At 34.5% G+C, this 18,768-nt stretch overlaps 1 protein-coding gene across 1 annotated transcript in view; it reads right to left on the reverse strand.

Moving 5' to 3' along the window:
* Nucleotides 1-1,088: 1,088 nt before the first annotated feature.
* gucy1a2 (guanylate cyclase 1, soluble, alpha 2) overlaps nt 1,089-18,768 on the reverse strand; it is a 30,809-nt gene continuing 13,129 nt past the window's right edge. Inside the window, exons 5-9 of the mRNA XM_059533955.1 lie at nt 11,449-11,604; nt 10,218-10,547; nt 7,288-7,431; nt 3,918-4,072; nt 1,089-2,863 (exon numbers count right to left, since the gene is read on the reverse strand). Of these exons, the coding sequence (XP_059389938.1) occupies nt 2,653-2,863; nt 3,918-4,072; nt 7,288-7,431; nt 10,218-10,547; nt 11,449-11,604 (996 nt within the window). The 3' untranslated portion in view covers nt 1,089-2,652. The remainder of the gene's footprint in view (nt 2,864-3,917; nt 4,073-7,287; nt 7,432-10,217; nt 10,548-11,448; nt 11,605-18,768) is intronic.

Raw genomic sequence — 18,768 nt, forward strand, 5'->3', positions numbered from 1 at the left:
TGTTTCCTTGCCAGCATTGAACAGTATTTTATAGTACCAGGACACGCCCACTTCTGACCTACATAATCTCACTTTCTATAAGAATTCAGATCATCATCTTGTTCATGAATATCTTGCATATGCAAATTAACCACACACACTGACATAAATGTCTCTGTCCTTCTGTAACTCACACCCAGCTCTTCTGGCTAATGTGACCGTCAAAACACGCCTGCATGCAATTGAAGCCACTAACCATTTTTCTTTCTGTTAGTAGTAGATCACTGAATATAAACTAAAATACTTAAATAAATTCACTATGAACTCTAGGTGTGTTTGGTCTGTATTGGTGTAAATAAATATAAAAATAGTTTAGCAGTATTTTATCTAATATTTTATACTACTTAACATAATTTTTCATACTCAAAACCCCTACATTTAGTGGCTGTTGATGCTTAATATAAAAATACACGGTTGATTTGTTAATTTATCAAATACTTGACCAATTGGTTTAATAATTACATGTAATTCATAGTCATGATAATGGGATTGTTCGAGTCACATATCACTTTTGCTCACTAAGGCCGCATTTATTTAATCAAAAATACAGTAAAAAAGTGAAATATTATAAAAATTTTAAATAACTGTTTTCTATGTGAGTATTTAGTAAAATGTAATTTATTTCTGTGATGTGCAGCTGAATTTTCAGCCTCATTATTCCAGTCTTCAGTGTCACATGATCTTCAGAAAACTGAATATTTTTGTGGAAACCGTGATATGTTTAATTTTTCAGGATTCTTTGATGAATAGAAAGATCAAAAGAACAGCATTTATTTGAAACAGACATCTTTTATACCTTTATAAATGTCTTTACTGTCACTTTTGATTAATGCATCCGTGCTGAATAAAAGTATTAATTTCCTTCAAAAAATATATTTTTAACTGTAATGTACTGTATATTCTTTACAGAGCATCATATCTGTATTCTCTCATTTAATAAAAAAGGCAGTTCTTATTGTTTTGTTGCATTGAATAAATAGCCATGCAGGTCTTCATTTCTTAGGAAAACAGCCATTTATAGAGAGCACTAACAGCAGTCTGACACCATAAAACTTCAATGAATCAATTTTATTGGCATCCTGATAAAAATGACTGACACGTTTGGATGTCATCTTGAATTTATCAAATGTGACTGAAATGAATGACCTCAAACAGTATTCACACACACACACACACACACACTCATGTACGCACACACACACACACACAACCTGTTTCACACATCTGCCATCTGCAGCATGCGATTTCTGCTGCATAAAAAGTGAGTCCTGATTTACAAGTTTTTCATTCAATATCACTCATGAATTGTTAAAATGTGTTTGAGAATGGATTATTGAGAACTATTATAAAGTTCTGCATGAAAATCTGCATGACAATCACATTTAAATACAGATAATTAATATATACGGTTCCCAAAGTGCATCTTTAATCTAGATTCAGTATCAATTTACTGAACAAAAACAGTGTGTTTACCTTTCATGGCATGTAACTTGCATTAAGCCCGACAGGCATACTTTTTCAAACATATTTTGCTTTAAGTAAATAAAGCATGTATTGCAAATATAATGTTAAAGTAATAGTTAACCCCTAAATGAAATTTTACTTAAAATGTACTCTCCCTCAGACTATCCAAGTTTGGATGAGTTTGTTTCTTCATCAGATTTGGAGAAATGTAGCATTGCATCAGTGTCTCATCAATGGATGCTCTGCAGTGAATGGGTGCCGTCAGAATGAGAGTCCAAACAGCTGATAAAAACATCACAATAATCCACAAGTACCCACACCACTCCGGTCCATTGCTGAGACACTGATGCAATGCTACATTTCTCCAAATCTGATGAAGAAACAAACTCATCCTGATCTTTGATTGCCTGAGGGTGAGTAATATTTTAGCAAATATTCATTTTTGGGTGAACTATTCCTTTAAATTAGTTAACAGTGCATATTCTGCACATTCGTGCAGCTACGTTTCTGCTACGAATATAAAAGCCAAAATAAAAACCTCCCACAGATGTGAGATGTGCGAAATTGCCTCAAGTCTTTACACAAATTCACCCACATACACACAAAGCACACTAACTGGAGGGCAAATACACACGTACACACAATCTAACAGTGGTTAATGGTAGGACACACACAAACACAAGGGATCTAACAATGGTAAATAGAGGATTCACAAACACATTAAGGATTTAACAGTGGTTGATGGCGGCATGTGATAAATGCATGTTTGTGGAGCGTGTGTGTGTGTGTGTGTTCAGGACGTAAAGGCACCAAAGTTATGCATGTGAATTCTATTACCTGCAATGCTGCAAAAAATGTGTTTGTTTACATGAGTTTATCTGTAGTATTTGCATGTGTACACCATGTATGTTTGACTATGCCATGGAGCAGAAGGCTTTATTTTAAATATATATCTATATATATATTTGTTTTATTGTATTGTATCAGAACACAATTATCCATGGCTCCTTTAAAGGGCGGGGCCATCCTCTCCACCCCCTCGGTGTCACGCCTCTGAGGCAACGCTCCAGTTGAGAGGCGGGGCAACCAGTTGCCACAGGCAACACTAGTCTACAGGACGTGATGTCATAGCGAATGGGCGGGGCCATCTCAGAGGCTAGTCTCCCGTAGAAACATGGTCCCAATGTTATAGGACACTTTCCGAATGGGGGCGGAGCGAGTGCTGGTGAGAGAGGCGTGGCTCAGGGTTTTCCCCGCCTCCAGGAAATAGCAGATTCCCAGGATCTCTTTGGGGAAGTTGTCGGGAAGCTCCTGCCGGGAGCGAGGGATGAAGGTGAATGCACAGTCGTCACGCAGAAGTCTGAGAGGAAAAGTGAATCAAAGGGAATTAAATATGAATCTGATACAACCTTATTTCTAAGAAAAAAGATCAATTTAGTAAATAAAGCTTTTTTATTATTATTATTGTTATTATTATAAAAATCCAAATAGTTGTTTTTTTAGGTTTAGTCTATTGCAGAGATTACCAAACTTTTTGTCAGCTAAATCCCTTCAAATATTTTCTTGAAATATATTTTAAGTTAACATTTCCAATAAAGTGCATAATAAGCTATTATTATCATATAACAAAATTGTTTTATATTATAATCTTTTTATCTTATTATTATGTTTTTATAATACTTTTAACTATAAAATCAAGTTAAAAAATAATATAATAATACATTTGTACATTATAATCAAAAATAATGTTTGACAATAAAAATAATTAGCAGGGATTCCCAAACTTTGTCAACCCCTTTGACATTACGTTAACATTAAGTTAATATTTAAATAATTTAATAAAACTTTTATAATTATCATTAAATCTCAAAATCTTCATTTTCAAACACTAAAAACACTGTCTGGCTCTGCTTACAAATCTGGTAAAATACTGAAAATGCATGTCTTTAAAATAGTTGAAAATACTAATATGAAAAAGTTATCCTGATGCATGTTGCATTTCCAAATGCATCCTATAAGTGAAATGCAATAATGGATTTGCGAATGTGTGTGTTTAATATGCATATACATGTGCACATGTGTGGGTGTGTAGGTGTATATGTGTGCTTGATTATTCATACTGAGTGTGTTTAATCATGCACATGTGTCTGTTCTCCTGTGCATGATTATTCATGTCGAGTGTTTCTGGATGTCTGCAAACACAGGTGCTTGCTGGTGCATTTTTAAACGTGTGTGTGTGTGTGTGAGTAGATCTTCAGAGCTGCACTTGACTGCAGAGTATCGTCCTTAACGATCTCGACAGAAGCAGGTTGCCATAGAAACAGGTGTGACTGTCTCCACTGCAGCAGAGTTACACATCAGCTGGCTGAGATGTGTGTGTGTGTGTGTGTGTGTGTGTGTGTGTGTTCTCTCACTGGTATGTAGTAGGGCTGACATTGATGCAGCGTGGGTGACTGCCCGATTCAAACTTGCTGGCCAGCGTAACGTTGTTTCCAAATAGACAGTAGCGTGGCATCTTCACACCGACGACACCAGCCAGCACTGAGCCCGAGTGGATGCCGATCCTCAGCTACACAGACGGAGAGAGAGAGAGAGAGAGAGAGAGAGAGAGAGGGTAAAAGATCATTTAAACAGTGCTTGTACAGTAGAGATCGCTTCAAAACAGCTTCACAGAAATGAACAGGAAAAACAGTGTCACAAAACTCTTCAGTCGAGAAGAATTCACAGCAATGTGCAACATACAGTGTGAATAACAAAGGAAACTCAGATTGTTTCTAAACTACATTAAAAAAAATGGAATTTACTAATAATTTTATCAACATTTCTCAATGGTATACATATTTATCCATATTTATTTTCCAAATCCTAGTGAGCTGCAACTTTTCAATGCACATAAAATGGAAATATTTTAAAACAAGATATCTTATAAGTCAGCATCATTTCCCAGTATTTCGTTTGAAACAGCCTTTGTTTCTCTGATGCCTTAAAATGTTATCTAGGTTTTGTAAGAGAGCTAGTATGTGCATCTGAGACGAGCTAACCAACCACACACACACACACACACACACACAAGCATCACCATAGCAACTCTAGAGAAGAGCCAATACTGTCAAGAGTGCAAGACACACTCAACAAGACAAGTGCTAAAAAATAATCCAGGAGGCCAGCAGCATGTGTGACTGACAGCTGTCAATCAAACTCAAGGCAGAGCAGAACAGATCACACTTCTTACCTGCTTAATCACTAGGAACTAACAAATATAATGTCAATGAAAATGTCAGAATAGTTCACTTAAAAAGGGAAATATGATGAAGATTGACTCGCCATCAGGCCATCCAAGAAGTAGATTATGGATTATGGATTTATTTTCACTTGAAGTGACGGCACCCATTCACTGCAGAGGATCCACTGCTGAGACAGTGATGCAATGCTACATTTCTCCAAATGTGATGAAAAAACAAACTCATCTATATATTTTTGTTAGCTTGCGGATAAGCAAAATACAGCAATTTATCATTTTTTGGGTGAAATATGACTTTAGTGACTCAATTGTGGCTTTAGACATGAGATTGTCACAAACACAGAGGCCTATTACGTGTTCTGAACCGAACCACAGGTTATTGAAAGGGTATTTTATTATTGCCGCTTTCATGTCACAGAGAGTCACACACTCACATTTAATGATGATGCATGGTCACCCACGGCGATGACCCTGATATTATTCATGGCCTTGTTGTCAAGCTGACAGTGCTGTCAATCACACAACAGACTACACTACAACAGCGTCTCTTAGAAATACTAATGTGTGCGCCTGTGTTGTTTTAGTGTCACTGATCTACTAGTTTTGTAACATTTTGAGTTTTTATATTTTCTGTATTTTTACTGTAATTTTCAAGGTTTAGTAATTTTGTTCATCATTTGTTCATTTCATTTTTAAATTTGTCTATATAGTTTTATTTTTTTAAATTATTTCGTTTAGGTATTTTATTTTTAATCAAATTTAGTTTTTTTATGAACGGTTTTCACTTTAATTTGAATGTTTTTGTTTTTTGTTTCTATAATTTTATTTGCTTTCATTTTTATTTCTATGCAATTTGTAATCATTTTTATTATTTAATTTTAATTTATTTAGTTGTAGTTATTTTCAACTAGATTTTATTTCCATATTTTAATTTTATTTTTTATTGTTTCTGTCATTTTACTTTTTTCTTTTTTTAAAATTCTATATCCTTTTAGAAAAAAATTATTAATTCATTTTAATTTATTTAAAGTTATTTTTATTATGAATTAGATTATATTTTAATATTTTCTTAGTTTTCATTTAGTATAGTTTTTATTAAATTTATTTATCAGTTTTAATTATGTTAGTATTTCAAGTTTGTGACGACTGGGGCGGGGCCAAGAGAGGAGCGTGGGAACCCACCGGTCTCGAGTCCCATGGAGGAGATGGAGGGATATAAAACCGGAGCGACGACAGTGACGGACGAGAGAGGACCAGGCCTGGGTTTTAGTTGTGTTTGCTTTTTATTTATGCACGTCAGTCATCCGTTGAGGGGCTGACGCGCTGTTTTGTCTTTATTTTGTAATTAAAGTTTCTGTTTGATTGTCCGCCGGTTCCCGCCTCCTTCCCGTGAATATAAAGTTTGTAATTTGTTACAAAGTCAATGTAAAACTTTGTTGTATTTGTAATTATTTGTGAAGTTTCAGCAATGTCTGAGTGAAAATTCTTTCAAAGTAAACCCTACACCATTTTTTTTCAGTGTAGCTTAAATTAAATGTTTATTTTGTTTCAGTTAACATTTTTTGTGGTTTTAGTTTATACACACAGACACTATTTTTTAATTTACAGATCATTTGCAGATTCAGATTTCAAAATCTTTCACTTTAAATAAACAAGCACAATCATTGCTGCATTTTTACAATACAGATGTGACACAACATGCTTAGAGATGCTTCTAAACACACACACACACACGAGCCTCTCAGACGCAGCCATTCGCTCATTGACTCTCTCTAAATGGGAGAAAACAGCAACAATCTAACAATCAATTAGTGGCAATCGCTTGGAGTGTTCCGCCGTCTCCATGGTGACCAGATTCCACACTCTCACTTCATCCTACAGTGAGTCCAGTTCTGCCGATGGAGCTGTTAAACACAAGATCCTTAACACAACCATACCACGAACAAAATTTACAGACAACGCGGTTTAAATCCATCTGACAAAACCACAAGGAATCACTTGTAGGTTACATACTGTATACATACACATAATATATATATATATATATATAGTTTTAATTACATTTTTTAATATATGTATATTTTATAGTTTTTAAATAATTTCATTAATATAAATCTATTTTATGTCTTTAGAATTATATACATCCATTTATTTAATTATAATTTTTATTATATTCTTTTCAGGTATGTGTATATATATATAATTTTACTAAATATTATCATTAAAAAAAAAAAAATAAAAAAAAAAAAAAAAATATATATATATATATATATATATATATATATATATATATATATATATATATATATATATATATATATATTATGTATATTTTAAAAATAACTATTAAAAATGTATTAATATATCCCATTTATATTTTTTATATATATTCCAACTTATGTTGTCAATGTAAATGTATTTTTTTTCTTCTAAATTTTAATACTATTTTAACACAATATAATAATATAATTTTAATGGAAACTGAATTGTATGCTATACTGCAAAAAATTGTACAGTGGTTTCAAACATAACCTCTAACTCACATTGATCGGCTTCCCATCGGGCGTCAGCACTTCTTCTGACAGCTCCATCATCTTCAGAGCCATGAGGGCGATTGGCTTAGCGTGGCTGTCAATCTTCCTGTGAAGCCCGCCTGCCACGCAGTACGCATCACCGATAGTCTCTATCTGGGGAGAAGAGAAGGTTTACTGTCTTTTAGGGCTCTTCTGCTATAAGCAACCATCCAGAATGCCATATTAACACATTATTGTTTCAAATATCTGATGATATCATTATATCAATCTTGTTTTATGCAAAATATATAAAGGTGCATCTCAATAAATTAGAATGTTGTGGAAAAGTTCATTTATTTCAGTAATTCAACTCAAATTGTGAAACTAATGTATTAAATAAATTCAAGATTGAAGTAGTTTAAGTCTTTGGTTTTTTTAATTGTGACGATTGATGAATGGCTCACATTTAACAAAACCCCACCAATTCACTCTCAACAAAATCAGATTATGGTGACATGGCAATCAGCTAATCAATTCAAAACACCTGCAAAGGTTTCCTGAGCCTTCAAAATGCTCTCTCAGTTTGGTTCACTAGGAAACACAATCATGGGGAAGACTGCTGATCTGACAGTTGACAATCATTGACACCCTTCACAAGGAGGGTAAGCCACAAATATTCATTGCCAAAGAAGCTGGCTGTTCACAGAGTGCTGTATCCAAGCATGTTAACAGAAAGTTGAGTGGAAGCAAAAAGATGCACAACCAACCGAGAGAACCGCAGCCTTGTGAGGATTGTCAAGCAAACTGGATTCAAGAATTTGAGTGAACTTCACAAGGAATGGACTGAGACTGGGGTCAAGGCATCAAGAGCCACCACACACAGACGTGTCAAGAGATTTACTGAACCACAGACAACATCAGAGGCGTCTTACCTGGGCTAAGGAGAAGAAGAACTGGACTGTTGCCATTGGTCCAAAGTCCTCTTTTCAGATAAGAGCAAATTTTGTATTTCATTTGGAAACCAAGGTCCTAGAGTCTGGAGGAAGGGTGGAGAAGCTCATAGTCCATGTTGCTTGAAGTCCAGTGTTAAGTTTCCACAGTCTGTGATGATTTGGGGTGCAATGTCATCTGCGAGTGTTGGTCTATTGTGTTTTTTGGAAACCAAAGTCACTGCACACGTTTACCAAGAAATCTTGGAGCACTTCATGCTTCCTTCTGCTGACCAGCTTTTTGAAGATGCTGATTTCATTTTCCAGCAGGATTTGGCACCGGCACACACTGCCAAAAGCACCAAATGTTGTTTAAATGACCATGGTGTTGGTGTGCTTGACTGGCCAGCAAACTCACCAGACCTGAACCCCAGAGAGAATCTATGGGCTATTGTCAAGAGGAAGATGAGAAACAAGAGACCAAACAATGCAGATGAGCTGAAGGCCACTGTCAAAGAAACCTGGGCTTCTGTTTCACCTCAGCAGTGCCACAAACTGATCACCTCCATGCCACACCGAACTGAGGCAGTAATTAAAGCAAAAGAAGCCCCAACCAAGTGTTGAGCACATGTACAGTAAATAAACAAACTTTCCAGAAGGCCAACAATTCACTAAATGTTTTTTTTTTTTATTGGTCTTAAATGTATTGTAATTTGTTGATATAGTGTATTGGTGGGTCAAAATCATCACAATTAAAAGAACCAAAGACTTAAACTACTTCAGTCTGTGTGCATTGAATTTATTTAATACACAAGTTTCACAATTTGAGTTGAATTACTGAAATAAATAAACTGTTCCACGACCTTCTAATTTACTGAGATGCACCTGTATTTCTTTCTTTTGATTTTGGGGTGAAATACAACACAGATGTTTCTTTGTGAGATTCACCCTGTCGCGCTCCCACACACCCTGTTATAACACACACGTCAGAAAATAAACTCTCTCTGATGAATAACACTTAACACAAAGCAGGTGAGGGACACATTCATGAATATGAATCTGTCTATCTCTGGAGACACATTAATGGCAGCACAGGAATCACAACAACAGCAGACCGCATTTACATACAGGCTACAGAAAAAAACAATCTTGAGAGTGTGTATGTGTATGTGTGTATCAGAGCTGGCATCAGCAGTTCCACACACACACACACACACACACACGTTTGTTTTTGTGTAAAGTGTGTTCATCCCATAGGTGTAATGGTTTTTATACTGTACAAACTGTATATTCTCTGGCCCTACACCAACCCTACACCTAACCCTAACCCTCACAGGAAACTTTGTGCATTTTTACTTTCTCAAAAAAACTGATTCTGTATGATTTATAAGCGTTTTGAAAAATGGGGACATGGGTTATGTCCTCATAAGTCACCTTCTCCTTGTAATACCTGTGTCATACCCATGTCATTATACAGAGTTGTGTCCTGATATGACACGAAAACAAGAGCACACACACACACACTTTTATTTATTATTATTAGTTACGGAGGGCTACCATTTATAATGACAATTTATTGACATACACTCACTAAGTGCCTTTTCATTGAACACATATCCGCCTACAATGTGTGTGTGTGTGTGTGTGTGTGTGTTTAAAGATCAGCTTGTAAAGTTAAAAGCTTTTTTTTTAAATGCTGATGGCCTCACAAATCTAGACATTTAATTGCTGTAAAAATGGCTATTTGTAAATTCTACGGTCTCATCAGCATCCAGCTATTTTTGGCTGTACAAACGTTTTGCTGCTTGATATTGAAAAGTTGTGTGTCTTACCATATTATTTTAATGTAATATGTTAATTATGACCACACTGTTTTGTAGTGCAAACAGTTTTACGGTTTACTGCATTACTTGTTATTCTTATCGTTATTAACCTAGAGCGTCTAGGAGGTAACTAGTGCTTCAGTGTGGTTGCTGATGTTGTCTTGATTAAAGCGATGGATGGAGTGTGATAAAAGATAGACAGACGTACCTTATAGACGTCCAGTATCCCGCACTGGTAGTCGAAGCGCGTGTAGAGTTCGTTCAGCATGCTGATGACCTGCATTGGTGTGCACTGCGCGCACACGGCCGTGAAGCCCACGATGTCAGAGAACAGCATGGTGACGTCATCAAACTTCTTGGCTTGAACGGGAAGGCCCTGCCAGAGTCTCTGAGCCACATCGCCGGGAAAGATGGAGTAGAGCAGGTCGACGGTTCTGTGCTTCTCCTCCTCTAAAGCCTGATGGGTTTTCTCCAGGGTGGCTTTGATTTTATCCATGCGCTTCTTCAGTCCGTCCTGAGCTTTGGCCTGTTCTCCAACCTCAAGAGAAGATTGGATAAGAGTTATGGCAGGTAACATCCAGTCGTGCTAATTTAGTATCATTTACACACTGTTAGTGTACATATTAATATTTTAATTAGAATTATTATCTTCATATTTTCAATTTGCATTTAAATTACGCTCTTTTGTCATTTTTATGATTTGTTTTTAATATTTCTATTTATTTTTTATTCATTTTAATTTCACTTTTAGTTTTAGTAATTATGTTGAGAAAATAAAACTATATTAAAGCTAGATATACAATAAGTATTTTAAAAAGGACAAATTAAAGTAAGAATAATTTTTTATATTTTTGTTTAGCTTAATTTAAATTCTAAAAATTTTGTTATATAAAAAAATGTATAATATGAAAAAACAAGTACATTACGAAAATGAAATATGAAATATAAAATACATTAAAGCTAAATAGAAATACAGGTTTAATTTATTTTATATTTCATATGTTTTTTTATTATTTATATTACATATTATTATATATAATTTTATATTTATATGTTTTAATTTGAGTAATTTTGTTATGCAAATAAAAATATATTACAAAAAACAAATATAAAAACACAATCTAAACAAAGCATTTATACAAAGCTTTAATTTCTTTTTATTTAGTTGTCTTTTTAGTCATTTTAGTACTTCAACTTATTTTACTTTAGTTCTTTGAAAAAGCAATTTTTTAAGTTAAAGTTTTTAATCTAACATTTATTTCTAATTTTATTTAAACTTTTTTACAATTATCAAAAACAATTTTAATAATTGTAGTTTTACACTTTAAATAATTATTTTTCAAAGTGGTAAATAAACAAGTAACAGTTCATTTGCCAAACTCTATACTGTTTACGGTAAACTCACTGAAAGCCTAATGAGGTTTCATTGACACACCCACCAGAATGACATCACGTGTGGCGTCATGAATAGGGATGTCAGACAGATGTAAGCCCCGCCCCATGAGCTCCTCCAGCCTATCAACACGCGGCGAGCCTAGAAACATGATGGAATTGGATTCTGGGAGGTGAAGCATTTGACCTTTGAGCTCCATCACCTGCAACACACACACACACAGAGAGAGAGAGAGAGAGAGACTAAAGTAAAGCACTGAAATGTAAAAGCAAACATGCATATCATATTACAAATTCAATTTATTGGTAGGGAATTAATATCAATGCAATAAGCCTGACGTGTTTGTGCTGCCACGAAGACACACTCTCATAATTATGTTTACATGGTTGTCAAAAACAACAAGGAAGCATATCGGATTTTAATGTTGTATGTTTCAAACACACACTAGATCTCATCACATCGCTCGAAGAGATGGAGAGAGAGGTTGTTCTTTTATTAGGATTTGGTTGCTATGGAGGAATTCTTGAACAAGTATTCTAGAATATCCATTGAATCTGCATTTGTTAGAGAAAAGCATTAGATTTCAGTGTGTTACTCTGGCAGCATTTGACCTCCAGACATAAAGGATTCCTCAAATCATGTTATTTATGTGATCAGATGCACCCTTTTCACCTACTGGAACTGGAACTGGAACATACTCCTAGATCGATTACAAAACTATACAGGTATTCAAGGGCAGGCTCTAAGATGGTTTAGATCCTACCTGTCCGATCGCTACCATTTTGTTTACTTAAATGGGGTGTCATCTCATTTATCATCAGTAAAATATGGAGTGCCACAAGGATCCGTCCTAGGTCCCCTTCTATTTTCAATATACATGTTGCCCCTTGGTAATATTATTAGAAAATACGGAATTAGCTTCCACTGTTATGCTGATGATACTCAGCTATATATTTCAACGAGACCAGATGAAACTTCCCAATTATCTAAGCTAACAGAGTGTGTTAAAAATGTAAAAGATTGGATGACAAATAATTTTCTCCAATTAAATTCGGATAAGACAGAGATATTAATTATTGGACCAAAAAACACCACACAGAATCTTGTAGATTACAATCTGCAACTAGACGGATGTACTGTTACTTCCTCTACAGTCAGAAATCTGGGTGTTATATTAGACAGCAATTTGTCTTTTGAAAATCATATTTCCAATGTTACAAAAACCGCGTTCTTCCATCTTAGAAACATTGCCAAGCTACGAAACATGTTATCTGTTTCTGATGCAGAAAAGCTAGTTAATGCTTTCATGACCTCTAGACTGGACTATTGTAATGCACTTCTAGGTGGTTGTCCTGCTTCGTCAATAAACAAGCTACAGGTAGTCCAAAATGCAGCAGCTAGAGTCCTTACCAGGTCAAGAAAATATGATCATATTACCCCAATGTTACAGTCTCTGCACTGGCTACCTATTAAGTTCCGTATCAGTTACAAATTATCATTACTTACCTATAAGGCCCTAAATGGTTTAGCTCCTGCGTACCTAACTAGCCTTCTACCACGCTACAACCCATCACGCACCCTAAGGTCACAAAACGCTGGACTTTTGGTAGTTCCTAGGATAGCAAAGTCCACTAAAGGAGGTAGAGCTTTTTCACATTTGGCTCCCAAACTCTGGAATAGCCTTCCTGATAATGTTCGGGGTTCAGACACACTCTCTCTGTTTAAATCTAGATTAAAAACGCATCTCTTTCGCCAAGCATTCGAATAATGTATCTCTTAAATTGTGAGTGTAGTTGCATCTGCATTTTTATTCTTTAGCTTGGGTTAAACTAATTTTACTTTGTTGGATCAGCTGCTATGCTAATGATGTCTCTATTTGTGTCTCTGTTTCTGCTGGGATCTTCATCCCGTGGTAACTAGGATTTACACAAGCTCCAGTCTGGATCCAGAACACCTGAGAAGAGATGATGCTGACCCTCAGAGGACCCCAGATGATCCTAACCTTGAATCAACAAACAGAACTAACAATTATTGCTACATGTGTGACTGCATCCTATAATTACTATTAATTAATAATATTGATAGTTCATCATCTAGCTGACTACGTCTTGTATTATTATTATTATTTTTATTTTTCTAAAATCCTGTCAAACGTGCACAAACTACTACCTACTACTAAATATTGTAGAAACATAATTTTCTGTAAAGTTGCTTTGTAATGATTTGTATTGTAAAAAGCGCTATACAAATAAACTTGAATTGAATTGAATTGAATTGAATTGGAACCAGAAAACAGCTGAAAAATCCAACAACAGCAAATGTATCCCTGTTGTTTTAGTAGTATTTATATACTAGTATAGCTTCAGTATGTTTTGTAATTCTGCTATGCTCTTTTGCCATTTTTTATTAGTGTTTATTATTACTTTTATGTGCATACTCTGTGTGTGTGTGTGGGGGGGGGGGGGGGTGTGGGTGTGTGTGTGTGTGTGTGTGTGTGTGTGTGTGTGTGTGTGTGTGTGTTTGCTCACCTACTGCCGTTCTCTTCACATGTCCCCTACTGCTCTATACAATATCCTGCAATGATGCTTTATGATAATTTTTTGCTTTCGTATCATGTGTAAATTAATTTTAATATTTATGAGTAATGAACTTCACTAAAGGTTTATTTGTTATTCACTTGAATATTAGGAGTTTGCCTCCTAAAATTGATTTATTGAGAGCTTGGCTCGCTTATAATAATCCACATATCATTACTCTTTCCGAAACCTGGTTGAACAGTGAGATCTCTGATGATGAAGTCATACTTGACAATTATGCTTTATTCAGGAAAGATAGGGGCTCAAGAGGTGGGGGCCTCTTAATATATGTATCTTCAAAATTAACTGCAGAACTTGTAATGCCAAGTGAGAATCCCCTGCATTTTGAAGGCCTCTTTGTTAAAATTATTTTCCATGAAAACAAACGACTTATAATAGGAAATATATATAAACCTCCTAATGCTCCTGCTGAAACCACTGAATGTATCTTGTCTACTATTAATTCTTTAGATTGTGCTAGTGAAAAAATCATATTAGGTGATTTTAATTCGAATTGGCTAGCTAATTCCTCTCATAAAGATCGCAATTTTTTTTAACAGCATAAATTTAACTCAACTCATAACTGAACCCACTAGAGTTGGTCCTAGCTCCTCTTCTTTGCTTGACTGGATCTTGGTTTCTCATCCTGGTAGAATCTTAAAATCTGGGGTATTACCGGATTCTCTTAGTGACCACTCTATTGTTTATTGTATTTGGAAAATTAAATTGCCTCATCTTCCTTCAAAATTAATTAGAGTAAGGAAATGGAATAACGTTAATCCTGAACACTTTATTCAAGATATACTAGATATAAATTGGGAGAGATTTCAGCTAATTCCATCTGTTGAGGATGCATGGAATTACTTTTATACTGAATTTGTTGAGATAATAGATAAACATGCTCCTTGGAGATCAATCAAGGTTAAGGGTAGACACTTACCTTGGATCAAAGGAGATCTCATACACTTATTTAAACAAAGAGACAAGGCATGGAAAAAATATCGTATATCAAATGATTCTGCTGACTGGGATGCTTATAAAGAACTAAGGAATAACTGTAAAACTATTACTAGAAATGCTAAAGCAAATTACTATAAGGATTGTTTATCAACTGACTTTAAGAACCCAAAGCAATTCTGGAAGAGAATTAATTCTATAACCAACAAACCCATAAAAAGCCTTATTTCCCATATTAGAGTAAATAATGAAACTATTAGTGAACCTTTATTAATTGCAGAGGCCTTCAGCCAGCACTTCTCTACAGTTGGCAGTTCTTTTTCATTTCCTTCTCACTCTGATGTTTCTCTGACTCAAAATAGGTTCAATAGATCATTTTGCTTTAATTTTATTACTCCAGATGATGTTCAGCAGGTTATTGATGGTATAAACCCCGGATGCAGTGCTGGTCCAGATGGCTTGGAGATCAAGTTCTTTAAACTTGCCTCTCATGTTATATCATTTCCATTGGCTGATATATTTAATTTATCATTGGCAACTTGCGAAACACCCCGATCATGGAATTGTGCCAGAGTAATTCCTCTTCATAAAGGAGGTGATATCACAGATATTAATAATTACAGACCTATTTCAATTATCAATAGTGTAACAAAAATATTTGAAAAACTAATCTTTCTAAATATCTTAATGACCAAAATGTATTATCTCCACATCAATCTGGTTTTCGATCAAATTTTTCAACCACCACTGCTCTTTTAAAATTCACAAACGACATACTGTCAGCATCAGACAGTAATATGCTGACAGGTGCTATATTTATTGATCTTACCAAAGCATTTGATATGGTTGATCATTATCTTCTCTTAGACAAATTATATGCTATTGGTCTTTCTTCTGACTCTTTATTATTTTTTAATTCTTTTCTTCATCACAGAAGTCAACGCGTTACTTTTCAAGGCAGCCAGTCAGGCTTCAAAATTATTGATAAAGGAGTTCCACAAGGTTCATCCTTAGGTCCTCTCTTATTTTCCATTTTTATTAATGATCTACCGCAAATCTGTCCTGATAGTTTAATTCACTTATATGCAGATGACACCGTAATATATTAATCCAGTTCTGACAACGCACAAATTCAATACTCTCTTCAATCGGACTTTAACTTAGTTCAAAAATGGTTTTCTTCTAATAAACTCCTCTTGAACAAAAACAAATCTTACATTATGTTGTTTTGCACTCGACCTAATTCTTTGCCTATATCTAAAAGCTGGTCTATTAGTTTTCTCGATGGAACAGCTTTAACAAAAGTTGAAGAGTTTAAATATCTTTGTCTCTGGCTTGATACTCAGCTTTCCTTCAAAGCTCATATTAATTCAATCTGCAAGAAAATATATGGTCAATTGAAGTCACTTTATCGCTCTGTTGATTGCTTTTCACAACAAGTTTGAAAAAGAATTATTACGCGCTTGATACTTCCAATAATTGATTATGCTGATACTATATACGGGAATACTACTGATTCAAATCTTCGTCCTATCTCTGTACTTTATAATAGTCTTTGTAGATTTGTGCTCAGATGTCCTTATAGAACCCATCATTGCCAAATGTATGAGTCTTTGTGCTGGCTGGCTCCCAAGTCAAGAAGGCAATTTCACTGGTTACTACTTATTTTTAAGTGTATTCATTTGCATTTCTCTCCATATTTGAAATGTTACCTAATTTCTTTTAATACACAGTACAATTTAAGGCATACGGATCAGCTCTTCTTTTATGTACCCAGAATTTGCAAAGAAGTAGGTCGTCGTGCATTCAAATTTAAAGCTCCAGCAGACTGGAACAATCTTCCTTGCTCGCTCAGATCTATAACTACCTTTTATGTTTTCAAATCATCTCTTCTTACTTATTTTCAAACACCGTGTTCCTGTTTCTGATCTCTCTTTCTTTTAATTTTAATTTTATTTATTATTTTTGTTTATATTGTATATGTTTGCTTTTATGTACCTGTATGCGTATAGTGAAGTATGTAAGCATATTTACTGCTTGTTTTCTTTTTTTTCTTTTTTCTCTTGTATTTGCATGATCGCAGTTGGCTCACTGATTTTCTTTGATTATGCTATGGGCTAAAGTGAAGGGATTAGGTGATTGGGAGCATTGTTAGTGTGTGCATGTATATGAATGTGAATGTTACTGTATTTAAATGTTTGTTATAGTCTTGTGTTGTATTTACTTTAATTATGATTTTCCATTTTTGATGCTGGTTTCATGGTAATGTTAAGGACCCCCTCGAAAATGAGATGATGCATCTCAAGGGGTTATCCTTGAAAATAAAGAAATAAATAAAATAAATAAAACTTTTATACAGTTTCCCATTTAGCTTTAAATGCATTTTTATTTAAGTTTGAGCAATTTTGGCATGTAAAGAAACATAAAAAGTTTTGTTGTGTGTTTTTGTCATATTTATCAGGCCATTTTTGTTGTCTGCGTATTCTTTATTAATTTTTATTTCTGCTTTTGTTTCAAATCAAATTAAACTAAATGAAAATTAGAAATGTTGCCTTGACAACTAACGGAAAAAAGTTTGAAGTTCTAAAATTACAAAAGCTGAAATAAATGAAAGCTAAATAAAAGCAGGGTTTTTACAGTTAACTGAAAGTAAAAAAAAAGTTATTAGAAAATAAACATGAACTGAAACAAAATCAAATAAAACTTGTTTGCAACATTGCAACATTTCTAATTTTCATTCAGTATATACTCCAAATGGTTTAAGAATACCACTCAATTTACTTTGGGTATATCTTATTTAGGCGTTTTAGTCAAATTTTGCAGGATTTTTAAAGGGTTAACTAAAATAACAATAAAATAAAAAAAAGAAATAAAAATGTAAAAAATCATTTTAATGTTATGCGCTTTTGTCATTCTATATTATATTAAGTTTTAGCAATTTTGTTATGTAAATAAAATACAGTAATATATATATATATATATATATATATATATATGTGTAAAATGTAAAAATTACAAAACCTTTGTTGTACCTTTTATTTTTTACATAAAATATATTTCCGACTTTTTCTTTTTCTTTTTTAAGTCATTTTAGTGCCTAAACTTAAACATTTTACTTCAACTTATTTCACAGGATGCTTCAAAGCTTACGCTCATCAGAGCCTGTGGGCAATTACGCAACAGGACAGAGATATCGAATGCACACAATGTCTGCTTGTTCACATGCTCTGATGAAGCCAATAGAGAATTTTTGGTGTGAACGGAAAGTTCATTATAAAAAAATTTGTGTGTGTATGTTTACACAAAAGTGTCTGTCTGTATGTGTGTGTGTGTGTGTGTGTTTCCTCGCCTAAGTCCCAGCTGTATAGATGTATTATGCAGAGATGGAGAGTTCCGCTTAAATAATGCAGTGTGCTGCAAGATTGGTCCATGAGTGTGTGTTTGTGTGTTTACACTTCTGTTCTCCGTCTCATCACTCTGATTCTTCCCTGTCTATGTCGATCACAGGACTGTAAACCCTTTGCACAATCATCCAGCAGATGCACAGATACTTTTTTTGCACAATCTTTGTAATTCTGATTTACATAGAAATTAGGGATTTAAATATGCATGACACAGATTAAACGGAAAGGCGGGTTTGAGAATAACGTGTAGATTTTTACACTGAAATAACATGCAAAAGTAGCATGATTGTTTAATGATTTTGCCCTGGAGAGTAACAAACCCATTACAGCACTAACACTGAAGGTCAGAGTGATGCAGCTGCTGATCTCTCCCTCCTGCGACGAGAGAGTTTCAACACAGCACAAACCTGCAGGAACCGTCCTGGCTAG

This window comes from Carassius carassius, chromosome 41, assembly GCF_963082965.1.
Source record: "Carassius carassius chromosome 41, fCarCar2.1, whole genome shotgun sequence".
Lineage (NCBI taxonomy): Eukaryota > Metazoa > Chordata > Actinopteri > Cypriniformes > Cyprinidae > Carassius > Carassius carassius.